The sequence below is a fragment of the Onychostoma macrolepis genome, chromosome 15, assembly GCF_012432095.1.
Source record: "Onychostoma macrolepis isolate SWU-2019 chromosome 15, ASM1243209v1, whole genome shotgun sequence".
Lineage (NCBI taxonomy): Eukaryota > Metazoa > Chordata > Actinopteri > Cypriniformes > Cyprinidae > Onychostoma > Onychostoma macrolepis.
In genome coordinates, this window is record NC_081169.1 from 30,725,277 (window position 1) to 30,738,459 (window position 13,183).

At 35.0% G+C, this 13,183-nt stretch overlaps 2 protein-coding genes across 3 annotated transcripts; one reads left to right on the forward strand and one right to left on the reverse strand.

Moving 5' to 3' along the window:
• Positions 1 to 1,371: 1,371 nt before the first annotated feature.
• Positions 1,372 to 7,623, reverse strand: folr (folate receptor). The gene is made up of 5 exons (XM_058799640.1): positions 7,468 to 7,623; positions 6,294 to 6,423; positions 5,521 to 5,709; positions 4,348 to 4,483; positions 1,372 to 2,867 (listed from the first exon to the last, which is right to left on the reverse strand). Exons 1-5 carry the CDS (start codon positions 7,485 to 7,487, stop codon positions 2,602 to 2,604), a joined length of 741 nt encoding a protein of 246 aa, XP_058655623.1. The 5' UTR covers positions 7,488 to 7,623; the 3' UTR covers positions 1,372 to 2,601.
• An 81-nt stretch (positions 7,624 to 7,704) lies between these two features.
• anapc15 (anaphase promoting complex subunit 15) lies at positions 7,705 to 13,183 on the forward strand. 2 transcript variants are annotated; one of them, XM_058799642.1, is made up of 6 exons: positions 7,705 to 7,845; positions 8,339 to 8,525; positions 9,259 to 9,412; positions 9,475 to 9,534; positions 9,608 to 9,745; positions 12,397 to 13,183. In XM_058799642.1, the coding sequence occupies exons 3-6, from the start codon at positions 9,293 to 9,295 to the stop codon at positions 12,442 to 12,444; spliced, it is 366 nt and encodes a 121-aa protein (XP_058655625.1). In that variant the 5' UTR covers positions 7,705 to 7,845; positions 8,339 to 8,525; positions 9,259 to 9,292; the 3' UTR covers positions 12,445 to 13,183. The 2 variants fall into 2 exon arrangements, with proteins under 2 accessions (XP_058655625.1, XP_058655624.1); XM_058799641.1 differs by having other exon boundaries at positions 7,710 to 7,845; positions 9,291 to 9,412; positions 12,397 to 13,180.

The window sequence follows — 13,183 nt, forward strand, 5'->3', positions numbered from 1 at the left end:
ACACACATCCGACAGCAGGGGCGCACTCCCTCTCTCTCTCTCTCTCTCTCACACACACACACACACACACGCGCACGCACGCACGCGAAAAAGAGACCGGGGCTAGTTGTCACCCATCTTTTTCTATGAATATTCTTAGGGTGGGTTTAATTTTTCTGCATGAACTGTAAACACATGCTGAGCGCCTATATATCATTCAAATAGTCTGTCATTATTTCTAAGCAAATTTTAATACAACCGAGGTTATCCAAAGTGCTGTAATAAAAATAATAAAAATGGGCATGGACATAAACCATATAACATAAAACAGGAAGACATAAGACAAATATGCAACTAAGAATGAGTCGCCCGAGGAATTAAAAGCCACAGTCAATAAATACGCTTTTAACTGAGATTGAAGGCTAGAGATGATCTGAGCAGATCTGACACAAAGAGGCAATGAGTTCCAAAATATAAAAACATAAACAATAACAGGAAACATTCCCAAAACGTTCTGGAAAGGTTTTCTCAAAGTTATGAACAAACTGTCTTCCGTTTTTAAAAAAAAGTTATCGTTAAGTAAGTTATCTGTTTTTAATGTTCTCGAAACGTGCACAAACACATTATTTATATATCACTCATGGAATGTTTTATTTCTGAAACATTTTAGTTTCATCTAACGTTTTTTTAAATGTTACACTTGTTTCAGAACGTTCAGAGAACATTGTAAAGTAACGTTACTATAACGTTTGCAAAATGATACAATGTAATGTTTCCTTAACGTTCACATCATCAAGAAAATGTTTTTAAAATGTTTTAAAACTTTTTAAATATTTTTTAAAAACAGTTCAAACACTGGATGTTTAAGTGTTTAAAGAGATTCTATTTATTTATTTGTTTGTTTAGTGATAACTATTCATTTGAATTAATATGAATTTAACTATGAGGTTTATCTTTTTGATTATGTAGTTTTTATTTGATTTTATTACACAATACAATAAAATCATTTTATTTTTTTTTTTTAAATAAATATATAACTGTTAGGTTTACTGCACTGTAAAAAATAAATAAATAAAAAAGTTGAGCCAACTTAAAATTTTAAGGCAACCAGCATCAGCAGATTTTTGAGTTTTCTGAACTTGTCGTTTTAAGTTTATACAACAAAAATTTGAGAATCTCCCACAAAAATAAGTTGAGAAAACTCAAAAATCAGCTGATGCTGGTTGCCTTAAAATTTTAAGTTGGCTCAACTTTTTTTTCAGTGTGTTTTTACCTTATGTTGTTGTTTTTATAGTGTGGTGTTTGGTGAATTAGAGGCTTATTGAATTTAATTATCATAAAGATCATAATGATGTGTGTCAGTTGTGTTCACGTTACTCAACAGGAACAATATAATATTGTACTTTTATTTTGGAGGACAGGATTGAGAAAACAAGCATTAGTGTAACCACATAGGTTTTGAAGTACCAACATCAGTACTGATAAATAAATAATAGATTTGTGGTGTGGATTTTCTATCAGATCATGTCTATAAGAGAGTAAAAATTACATAGAAAAGAATCACAACTAGATTGTGTATGATGCAACTAGACCTTCTCATTGCATTTGAGTGTTTTTCTGTCTAATAATCCGTTTGAACCACACTTTCCTTTCTGAGAACTGGCAAATGTTCTCATTTTCTCCATGAGAAGTGTTAAATGAGTAATAATCACTGGTTTGGCCATCCCTGGACTGTCTCCTGTGTGTTTCACAGCGCCACCTGTCACAGCTCACTGACACAGCACAAGAGAGCAGCTGGACATGCACTGCTTTTCTTGTAGCCCCTTGTTTTGTTTTATTTAGTTTTGTTTTATTATGTTATTTATAATTTGTTGCATATTGTCTAATAAAATAAAATAATTAATCTTTTTTTATTTACAACTAATTGATATTTTAAATATTTTATTTTATGATATATTTTATTCCATTACACAATATGCAATAATTTTAAAATTAAAATAAAATAAAAAATGAAATAAAATAAAACAATTATTGATTATATTATTAGACAACATGCAATAATTGTGCAAAATAATATAAATTGTTGTGTTTTATTTTATTATCTTATTTTATTAGACAACATGCAGTAATTGTATAAAAATAAAATAATTATATTTTACTTATATATTTATTGAATGTTGTTTTAAGTTCATGTTTATTTTCAATAAACATTTATATTTTGACATTATATATATATATATATAATAAATTCTGTTATTCATAGATTATGTCAGAATTTGTTCTTTGTTAGTTTCAAATTTTTGAACCCCATTTATTGAACACCACTGTAGTCAGTAAGTGATGCTTTTCAAATAATGTCATCCAATAAAATGAATCATTATTATTATTACTAATTATTATCTAATCAATAGACATCCTGGAGTGGTTTAACAAATCTACATCAATAAACAGAATATCAATATAGATTACATCATACTACCCAAAGTCACATGAAACTGGCTTATCATAAACAAACATCCGATTTAATTTTGAATTCTGCTTTGACTTAAAGATACACGCACAGAAAATCAACAGAAAATCCTCCATGAGGTCGGTTTGTTCTCAGGTGTGATTGTGATCCGGTCAGCGCAGCAGCATCACCAGCTGCACAAACACCTGCAGGCCTGTTGCCATGGCGACCGTCTCCGAACCGCCGTTCAGGTAATACTCAGCCACCTTCCTGTTGGGGTTCGAACCCGTGAACCACATCTGCATGCAGCGGCCGCTGTCTTTGCTGAGCGTGGTGTACTTGTAGGAGTTTGACCAGATCTTCTCACACATGTCCTGAGCGCTGAGGAAGATCTCCGTCCAGCGGCTGCACTGAGAGTCGCGTGGACAGCGGTTAACGCCTGGCGCAGAGAGAGATGTGAAGATGTTAGCATGCTTCCGGCGAACAGGGAATATTCTCTGGCAAAGTTCTGAGCAAACGTTCTTCCACTAATCTTAAAGGGACGGTAAACAGTTGACGGTAGCCATTGGCTTCCATAGTGTTTTTTCCATACTGTACAAGTCAATGGCTACCGTCAACTGTTTGGTTATCAACATTCTTCTGAATATCTTCTTTTGTGCTCAACAGAAGAAAGAAAGTCGTAGAGGTTTGGAAAGACATGAGAGTGAGTAAACAATGACAACATTTTCATTTTGGGGCAAACTATCCCTTTACAGTTTTTTTTTCAGCTGCTTTCACACATTTTCAAAACGTTGCCTCTTTTTTAAAACTTTACACACAAATGCAAGAATTGCACACAAAATGCATCTCTTGCAAAATGAAGCACTGCATTCAAAATATCACAAACACATCTCAAAAGCAAACATTTGCAAACACCTTTGCCATAATATTAATTCCTGTTAGATTTGTGTGTGTTACATAGAGAACTGTGTGTTGTGTTTTACCGAAAAGTGAAAACATTGAGTCAAAGTCTGAGAATTAATGCATGGTTTTGTAGATCTGAGTGTGCTTTTGCTGTTTGAGTGACAGCTTTCAGAAACTGTGTGAAAGTAAAGATTCTGTGCGTAAGCAGCTGAAAAACACTGTAATAGAATGTTATCAGGTCCTTAATAATGTTACAATAATGTCAAAACATCAGCACAGAAAGGTTATTTATACATTATTCATCTAACTTTTTAAAATGTTGCTTCAGAGAACATTCAAAAGTAACATTCCCATAATGTTAGCAAAATGATACAATGTAATGTTCCTGTAACGTTTGTATAAGCAATAAAAAATGTTTTTAAAACATTTACAAACCAATAATGTTTTTTAGGCAACGTGCAATAATTGAATATACATACATACAATAAGTATTATTTTATTTATATTTTATTTTAGACAACCAGTACAAATTATTTTATTTATTTCACATTTTATTTTATTTTATTTAAAAACCGTTCTGCTAATTAGCAGAAAAGGCCTAATATTAGCTCATTAGTTGATGCTGATTTCAAAAATATAAGTAAAAAACTTTCATGTAGTTTTTGTCACAAAATAACCATGACTATTTTTCTAATTCTATATATGTATCAGCTTTAATGCACTTATCAAAATAACAAAAGCAATCAAACATTTCTATTTTAATGACAAAAATAAGAATTCAAAATGTATTATTTAACTTGCATATAATTTAACTTACTTGCAAAGAAGTGGAAAAATATATTCAAAACCTCAATTTAATGTCAAATACGAGATTCTTCACCACACAAATGATTCTCAAAAGCAAAAATGCTATGAAATGCATCATATTTAGTGTGAAACTGTGACGTGAAAGAGCAAAACAAACACTGTTTTTGACATCAGCAGCTCAGAACGAGTCAGATCTCATGTGTACTGACCCGAGCTCCAGTCCCAGCCCTTGTGCCAGTTCTCTTTACAGGTGTAATCATCCTTACAGTCCTCGAACCAGCTCTTACAGTCCTCCAGACACAGCGGCACGTCCAGGATACGCTCCTTACGCCACGACTCGCTCGCCTTCAACACACCACAACAACACTGACGCTCAAATACACCACTGACCATATAAACATAATCTATACCAGTCATTAGCTTGAATAATTATTCAATTCAAGTTTATTAGTATAGCGCTTTTCATGATGCAAATCATTGCAAAGCAGCTTTACAGCAAATTAAAGTTTCTACATTATATTTAGCTGAGTAGCTTATCAGTGGTGACCATCTCAAGCTGATGTCTGTATGGCACAAATGTACAGTAAAATCATGCACTTAATTAATGTCATGTAATCAGTGAACTCTATTAATAGCAATGATTATATGTTGCGATCAAACATAGCAACATTTGGTAGTTTTGTATGCTGTCTGAGGGTTGGCAAAAATGATGATTTATAATGTTTCTGAAAGAAGTCTCACAAAGATTGCGTTTATTTGATCAAAAATACTGTAAAATCACTTAAATATTATTACAATCTAAAATAGCTGTTTTCTATGTGAATATCTGTTAAAATGTAAATTACTGCTGTTGAAAACAGTTGTGCTGCAGAATATTATTTTGAGGGAAATAAACTATTTTTTATAAATTAATAGTTTTATTCTTCAAGGATGCATTAAATTGATCAAAAGCGTCAGTAAAGACATTTATAATGTTACAGAAGATTTCTATTTCACATAAATGCTGTTCTTTTGAACTTTCTATTCATCTGTGAATCCTGAAAAATAAAATGCATCACGGTTTCCACAAAAGTATTAACTTTTTAATATGGCTAATAATCAGAAATGTTTGTTCAAATCAGCATATTATTATGATTTCTGAAGATCATGTGACACTGAAGACTGCAGTAATGATGCTGAAAATACAGCTGCGCATCACAGAAATAAATACAGTTTAACAGATATTCACATAGAAAACATCTGTTTTAAATTGTAATAATATTTCACTGTTTTAACTGTATTTTTGATCAAATAAACACAGCCTTGATGAGCAGAAGAGATTCTTTCAGAAACATTAAAATCTTAATTATTCCAAAGTCTTGAGCAGAATAATGATCTCGTACCGGCTGAATCCAGGGCCCCAGGTGCGGCGAGCACTCGTAGAAACACGTGTCCTGAATGAAGTGTTTCTTACATTTCTCGCTCATAATACCGCAGTGATTCCAGTTGAAGTTGTACAGGTATGAATTATCCTGATGAGCTTCTTCTGTGGTGTTCGCTGTGCAGCAGGCGTTATCTTTCCACGGAGAACACTGAGAGACAGAAACACACCAACATTCAGGAAACGGTCATCTGAGATCAGGATGAGTGTGTTTCTTCATCAGGTTTGTAGAAATGTGTCTCTGCATCAGTGTCTCAGCAATGGATGCTCTGCAGTGAATGGGTGCCGTCAGAATGAGAGTCTGATAAAAACATCACAATAATCCACAGCACTCCAGTCCATCAGTTAACATCTGGAGAAGACAAAAGCTGTGTGTTTGTTAAAAGCTGCTTGATCTGCAGATTTCTCTCCTGATTCAGACCAGGACACTTCTTCACTGGAGGAAGCGTTATTATGGATTATAGACTCTATGGTATTTCAGCTTTTGTCTTCTCCAGATGTTAACTGATGGACTTATTGTGATGTTTTTATCAGCTGTTTGGACTCTCATTCTGACGGCACCCATTCACTGCAGAGCATCCATTGCTGAGACACATTTCTACAAACCTGATGAAGAAACAAACCCATCTACATCTCGGATGAACTGAGGGTGAGTGCATTTTCATAATGTATTGTTCTGCATTATTTGATCAGTGTTACAGTAGAGACAAGCTGTGGTGGTGTCGCGTCTCGTACCTGCTGATACAGCTGTCCCTCGGGTCTGGGCTCTGATATCTGGTGTTTTCCATCCATACACATGTTGAGTTTGTCTACAGCAGAAGCACAGGACGGCAGCGCTATCAGAAACACCGGAAACAACAGCAGCCTGTGCAAAACAACAACAGACGAGACGAGACGAGACGAGAGACGAGAGACAGACAAATCAGTGAAGATTAGCTCGAGGTCACAGAGCAGATGTTCTGTTCTCACAGCAACAATATACACTAATATAATCAGCAACTAAAACCCTGAGCGGAATACAGCGAGACCAAATCTCTCAGACTTTCTAAAAACAAAGAAATTAATAAAATAATGCTTTAGAATTGACAATAATTAAATAAACATTTATTTGTATAGCGCTTTTCACGATTTATGAGAAATATTTGTAAGTGCAATCCTAATGTCTGGGATTATTTATTTATTACTTAGAAATAATTAAAATAATTCTTAAAATAAAACAAAAAAATTAAGAAGTATAAATTTTTTTTTTTTAAATAATGTAATAAATATATTAACATTCTTTAAATATTTCTATGTACCTAATCAAATATTAGTGCTGCAAAAATGAAACAAAACAAACCCTCAAACATTCTTAAAATCTTCTGTTACACTGTAACAAGTGATAAGTTGACTTAACTTAAAAAAATTGAGGAAACCCGTTGCCTTAAAATTATTAAGTAAATGATAATTAAAAAAATAAGTTAAGTGAATTGTCAAGTTCACTTAACTTTTTTTAAAAAATTTTATTATTATTTACTTAATTTTAAGGCAATAGGTTTCCTCAATTTTTTTAAGTTAAGTCAACTTATCACTTTTTACAGTGTACTAATAAAACTATAAAAAAAGTATAAATGTGTCATTTTTGTTTGAATCCGATTGATCTGGTGAGATATTTGAATATTTTATAAATAGTAAATAAATATTTGATTTTGTACATTTTCAATTGGACTAATAATTTTTTGTGCTGCTGTCATTAAAGCAAAAATGAGACAAAATACTAAAACCTTCTCAGAATCATCTTAATTTTTTTTTTTTACTTTACCTTTTCATTCAAATAATTAAACTTTTTATCAGAGAAAATGCAAAACAAAGGCATAATAACCAGTGATCTAAGATTTCTGACTGTAAGAAGTAAGTTTAGTTTTCATACCTTGAAAGTAAAATGTCCATCGTCCTGAATCTGAAGTTAAAGGTAGTAAAAGCCGAGAAATGCTCTTTATTTTCCAGGAGGTTCTGGACTGTGTGAATGTCGCTGGTTCAGTGGATCAAAGTCTACATGAAGACTCCTGAAGAGTGTGATTACAGTAATGAGATGCCCTCCCCCCCCCTCACTACCGTACGGTCACCGTGACCTGCCTCATGGACTCCTGGACCCTCGTAACACACACCGAACAGCAAACCTCATTTATTACAGAAACACAAGGTGCAGGGTTTATAGTGTGTGTTGAGTGAATCTTCAATCAGTTTCCTTTGATCTCACACACTTTTGGTGTGTAAATCTGTTTTATCAGCCGGATTCTGAGCGACGGTGAGTTTCGAGGGCTGTGTTAGTGCAGTGCTACTATTTCAGGGAGTTGCTAAAGGAACGTCGATTTGTTGCTAAATGAGATTGTGATGATGATGATGCACGATGACGTCATTTCGTAAAATTGTCTCTACATCAAATCTCAGCAAACAAATATTTTATATGTGTTAATTTAGATTTGAATGACACATTGTATTTTGTGTTTTCGGGTTACAATGGATAACGAATAATTACTATAGCTTTTCCATTTGTCTAGATATTTTTCTTAGGTTAATTAACTGATCAACAATCGCATGTACAAGGTGTATCACAAATGAACAATTATTAAATTATCATTATAATTAACTAACTTAATTCATGTGATGTGTGTACTGCTAAGCATCTTTGGTTTCCTCTTTTTGTGTAATTTAGATGGAAAATGTGTGCCTTTTTATTGTTTGAGTAACTTATTGAAAGTTGCTAAATAAATTTTAAAAATAGCTAAATTTGTTTCTAGGTGCTTTTGAAAGAAAATGTTGCTTGGGCAGTCTGAAAAGTTGCTAAATTTAGCAACAAAACTGCTAAGTTGGCGACACGGGAGCGGCGGAACTAAAGAGCGCGGGGTGGTGTTTCCGAGGGACGCTTTCAGTGTAGCACCAGCGACCCGCCGGTTGTTTACATTTGAACTTGCTGCACATCTGCAGGTAAAAATGTGTCAATTACTCTAATTAAAATTAAGCAGTCGTGGTATTTAGTAATGCAACTGTATTTAAGTGACCGAACGGCGGAGTGTATAATTCCGTGTAATTTTCAGTGTTTTTATGAAGAGTAATCATACTATCACGGTGTTTTGAGAAATAGCGTAAAGTTAAAATTCACATCTCATGATATTTACATCCGTTTTAAAACAGTGCTATAGTACTACCTCGGTGCATGTCTAAAAATACAGCAGTACATGTGATAACCTGTTAATACCATGGTATTTCCTTACGAAAATTAACCATGGTTTTACTACAAATAAAACCAAAAAACCATGGTTACCACAAGTTAACCATGGTTTTGCTACACTAGCCATAGTTTACGTATGATATTTGTAGTACAACTGTGGTTATACAAATGGTTTCACTTTTACTACAATAAAACCATGGTTAATTTTCGTAACAGTGATGCCATGCATTTATATTTACGGTATTTATAAGAATATTATGTCATAAAACATGGTATTGCTATAGTGCATATGCACAAAACATGGTAGTACCATAATACTTTTGAGCGATGCCATGTGTTTATTTCCATAATACTCGTAATAAATTTCGTAGTATGTTATAAGAAACGTGGTATTGCCATAGTACACGTTAAAACATGGTATTTTAGTGATGTAATAGAGTTAGTAATTAACTGCATGATTTTTGTTTGAGTAATTATGTATCACTGAAGGAAATCACATGATGAAAGCATTGTGTGCGCAGAGATGTCCACCCTGTTCCCGTCTCTGTTCCCGCGAGTGACCGAGTCTCTGTGGTTTAATCTGGACCGGCCGTGTGTGGATGAAGCTGAGCTGCACCAGCAGGAGCAACAGCACCAGACCTGGGTCAGTGTGTGTGTGTGTGTGTGTGTGTGTGTGTGTGTGCTGATGAGGCTTTGTGTCTGCAGTTACAGAACATCGCAGAGAAGGACAATAACCTGATGCCCATCGGTCGGCCCATCTTTGAGGTGAGCGTGAGACGCTGAGATGTGATTCCTGTCACAGGATGAGTGTATGACGTGTGCTTTACCTTCCTGAAAGACCTTCGATGAGGAAGAGGAGGAGGACGATGAAGACGAGGAGGACAGCGAGGAAGACTCGGAAGACGACGAAGACATGCAGGACATGGACGACATGAACATCTACAACGAGTTTCCTGATGATGGAGAAATTAATGAGGTCAAGACACACACACACAATCAAATGAGTAAATCTGAGCTTTCTAATCAAAAATACATTAATGTATATAATCATTACTGCTGCTTCAGGTCATAAAAGATAAATCTGACAATATTTAAGACATTTTAACACGTAGTATATAATGCCTTCAGTTACTATTATAAATATCTGTGGGTCTCATTCACTAATAATTACGTGGATTATTTTATATGCACAACTTAATAAATAAATATATATAAAAAGATAATTTAAAAAAAGTATATATACAGATAGAATGAATATATACAGTGGGTACGGAAAGTATTCAGACCCCCTTAAATTTTTCACTCTTTGTTATATTGCAGCCATTTGCTAAAATCATTTAAGTTCATTTTTTTTCCTCATTAATGTACACACAGCACCCCATATTGACAGAAAAACACAGAATTGTTGACATTTTTGCAGATTTATTAAAAAAGAGAAACTGAAATATCACATGGTCGTAAGTATTCAGACCCTTTGCTCAGTATTTAGTAGAAGCACTGTTCTGATCTAATACAGCCATGAGTCTTTTTGGGAAAGATGCAACAAGTTTTTCACACCTGGATTTGGGGATCCTCTGCCATTCCTCCTTGCAGATCCTCTCCAGTTCTGTCAGGTTGGATGGTAAACGTTGGTGGACAGCCATTTTTAGGTCTCTCCAGAGATGCTCGATTGGGTTTAAGTCAGGGCTCTGGCTGGGCCATTCAAGAACAGTCACGGAGTTGTTGTGAAGCCACTCCTTCGTTATTTTAGCTGTGTGCTTAGGGTCATTGTCTTGTTGGAAGGTAAACCTTCGGCCCAGTCTGAGGTCCTGAGCACTCTGGAGAAGGTTTTCGTCCAGGATATCCCTGTACTTGGCCGCATTCATCTTTCCCTCGATTGCAACCAGTCGTCCTGTCCCTGCAGCTGAAAAACACCCCCACAGCATGATGCTGCCACCACCATGCTTCACTGTTGGGACTGTATTGGACAGGTGATGAGCAGTGCCTGGTTTTCTCCACACATACCGCTTAGAATTAAGGCCAGAAAGTTCTATCTTGGTCTCATCAGACCAGAGAATCTTATTCAGGCGTTTTTTTAGCAAACTCCATGCAGGCTTTCACGTGTCTTGCACTGAGGAGAGGCTTCCGTCGGGCCACTCTGCCATAAAGCCCCGACTGGTGGAGGGCTGCAGTGATGGTTGACTTTCTACAACTTTCTCCCATCTCCCGACTGCATCTCTGGAGCTCAGCCACAGTGATCTTTGGGTTCTTCTTTACCTCTCTCACCAAGGCTCTTCTCCCCCGATAGCTCAGTTTGGCCGGACGGCCAGCTCTAGGAAGGGTTCTGGTCGTCCCAAACGTCTTCCATTTAAGGATTATGGAGGCCACTGTGCTCTTAGGAACCTTAAGTGCAGCAGAAATGTTTTGTAACCTTGGCCAGATCTGTGCCTTGCCACAATTCTGTCTCTGAGCTCTTCAGGCAGTTCCTTTGACCTCATGATTCTCATTTGCTCTGACATGCACTGTGAGCTGTAAGGTCTTATATAGACAGGTGTGTGGCTTTCCTAATCAGGTCCAATCAGTATAATCAAACACAGCTGGACTCAAATGAAGGTGTAGAACCATCTCAAGGATGATCAGAAGAAATGGACAGCACCTGAGTTAAATATATGAGTGTCACAGCAAAGGGTCTGAATACTTAGGACCATGTGATATTTCAGTTTTTCTTTTTTAATAAATCTGCAAAAATGTCAACAATTCTGTGTTTTTCTGTCAATATGGGGTGCTGTGTGTACATTAATGAGGAAAAAAAAAATTAACAAATGATTTTAGCAAATGGCTGCAATATAACAAAGAGTGAAAAATTTAAGGGGGTCTGAATACTTTCCGTACCCACTGTATATATACAAATTTTAACTACAATTAAAGTGAAAACAGAAAATAAATGTTTGCATATGTAGTTTCAGTTTGGAATAAATATTAGTACAACAGTTATTGGTAATCATAATTTGCTAAAACAAAACATTTGTATGCAGATTTTATTTAATTTGTCTTTATGCACCAGGGTTATTATAGTTAACTAAAACTACAAGTCAAACTAAAAATAAACATTACTTCATTACATAAAATAAACTGAAATAAAAAAAGTTAAACAAAAGTCTAAATTTATCTGATCTTATCTCAGCCAGTTGCAAAGGCAACATTTTTTAGTTTAACAAAGTACTAATATAAGTACAACTAAATATATATATATATATATATATATATATATATATATATATATATATATATATATATATATATATATATATATATATATATAGACAAAGAGAGAGAATAACTATGACAAAAACACAACAAATTTACTATAACTAAAATTAAGATGAAAACAGAAAATTATAAAAAATAAAACTAATTCAAAATATTAATAAAAACTATAATAGTATCTCAATGATACCAAAATAACAGTCATGCATGTTTAATCAATGAGACCCATTGATTTTAATTAAATATGTAAAGTGATTTTTTTTTTTTTTAAACAACTGCTTACATAAACCAAAATCAGAGTGTTTTGCCGTCTGACAGAACAAACAGTGATGTGACTCGCCAGCTTCAGTTGAGTTTTGATTGTCTGTCGCTCGCTGACAGGTCGACATGGAGGGAGCCGATCAAGACCAGGACCAGTGGATGATCTAGACCAGATCTAGACCAGTGTGTCAGTCAGACGCTCTCAGCTGTGTGTGTCAGTGTGGTTTTGCTGTTGCTTTTCAAAGGCTTTGTGCATGAAGAACTACGATGGACTGGAAAGAAACGTCTGTGTGCAGCTGGACTCACACACACACACACACACACACACACACACAGATCACGAGACACTGAGTGTTCAGTGTTACTGTGTTTCTGATAAAACCAGCACTTGTTGCAACATGAACTTTTGTCACTTTTCAAGCTCGTAGAAACCATACGGTGACTCTTTGGCCGATCACGTTACTGAGTTACTCGCTGTTTCTGCATGTCATCAAACATCTACTTTACAGCCCTGACTCTAAATCACCACCGACGGCTGTTATCATGTGTGTTCACGAACCTTTGAATGAACTGAGAGATTAGGAACAGATTTGAGCTGTTTGTATCTCAATACTTTGTGGTTGTAAATAAATTTGTAGTCAATAATTGTATTACTTGTCAATTTTCCATCCCATTTGAATAGAATCAGTTGTTTATTTACATCATTCGAGACTTGAAGGCTCTTTTTTTTCCTCTGCATCATGACAAGTGAAACAGATTATCAAAAAGTAACAAATGTAGATGTGGGCGTGGCTCAAGTGTATGCAGATGAGGATGAGTTTGTAGGGGCGGAGCTTAATAAGACTTCAACATTATGTCAAACAATTAAAAAAAACATGCAGGGTTTAATTGTTCACAATAAGATCTA

Bases quoted from the DNA above. Each gene is read 5' to 3' on its own strand.
- anapc15 (XM_058799642.1), top strand. From the start codon at position 9,293: ATGTCCACCCTGTTCCCGTCTCTGTTCCCGCGAGTGACCGAGTCTCTG. The intron at 9,535-9,607 runs GTGAGCGTGAGA...CCTTCCTGAAAG, and splicing joins TCGGTCGGCCCATCTTTGAG to ACCTTCGATGAGGAAGAGGA. The intron at 9,746-12,396 runs GTCAAGACACAC...GCTCGCTGACAG, and splicing joins ATGATGGAGAAATTAATGAG to GTCGACATGGAGGGAGCCGA.
- folr (XM_058799640.1), bottom strand. From the start codon at position 7,487: ATGGACATTTTACTTTCAAG. The intron at 5,710-6,293 runs GTACGAGACGCG...TCTGTCTCTCAG, and splicing joins AGGGACAGCTGTATCAGCAG to TGTTCTCCGTGGAAAGATAA. The intron at 2,868-4,347 runs GTCAGTACACAT...TCTCTGCGCCAG, and splicing joins GGGCTGGGACTGGAGCTCGG to GCGTTAACCGCTGTCCACGC.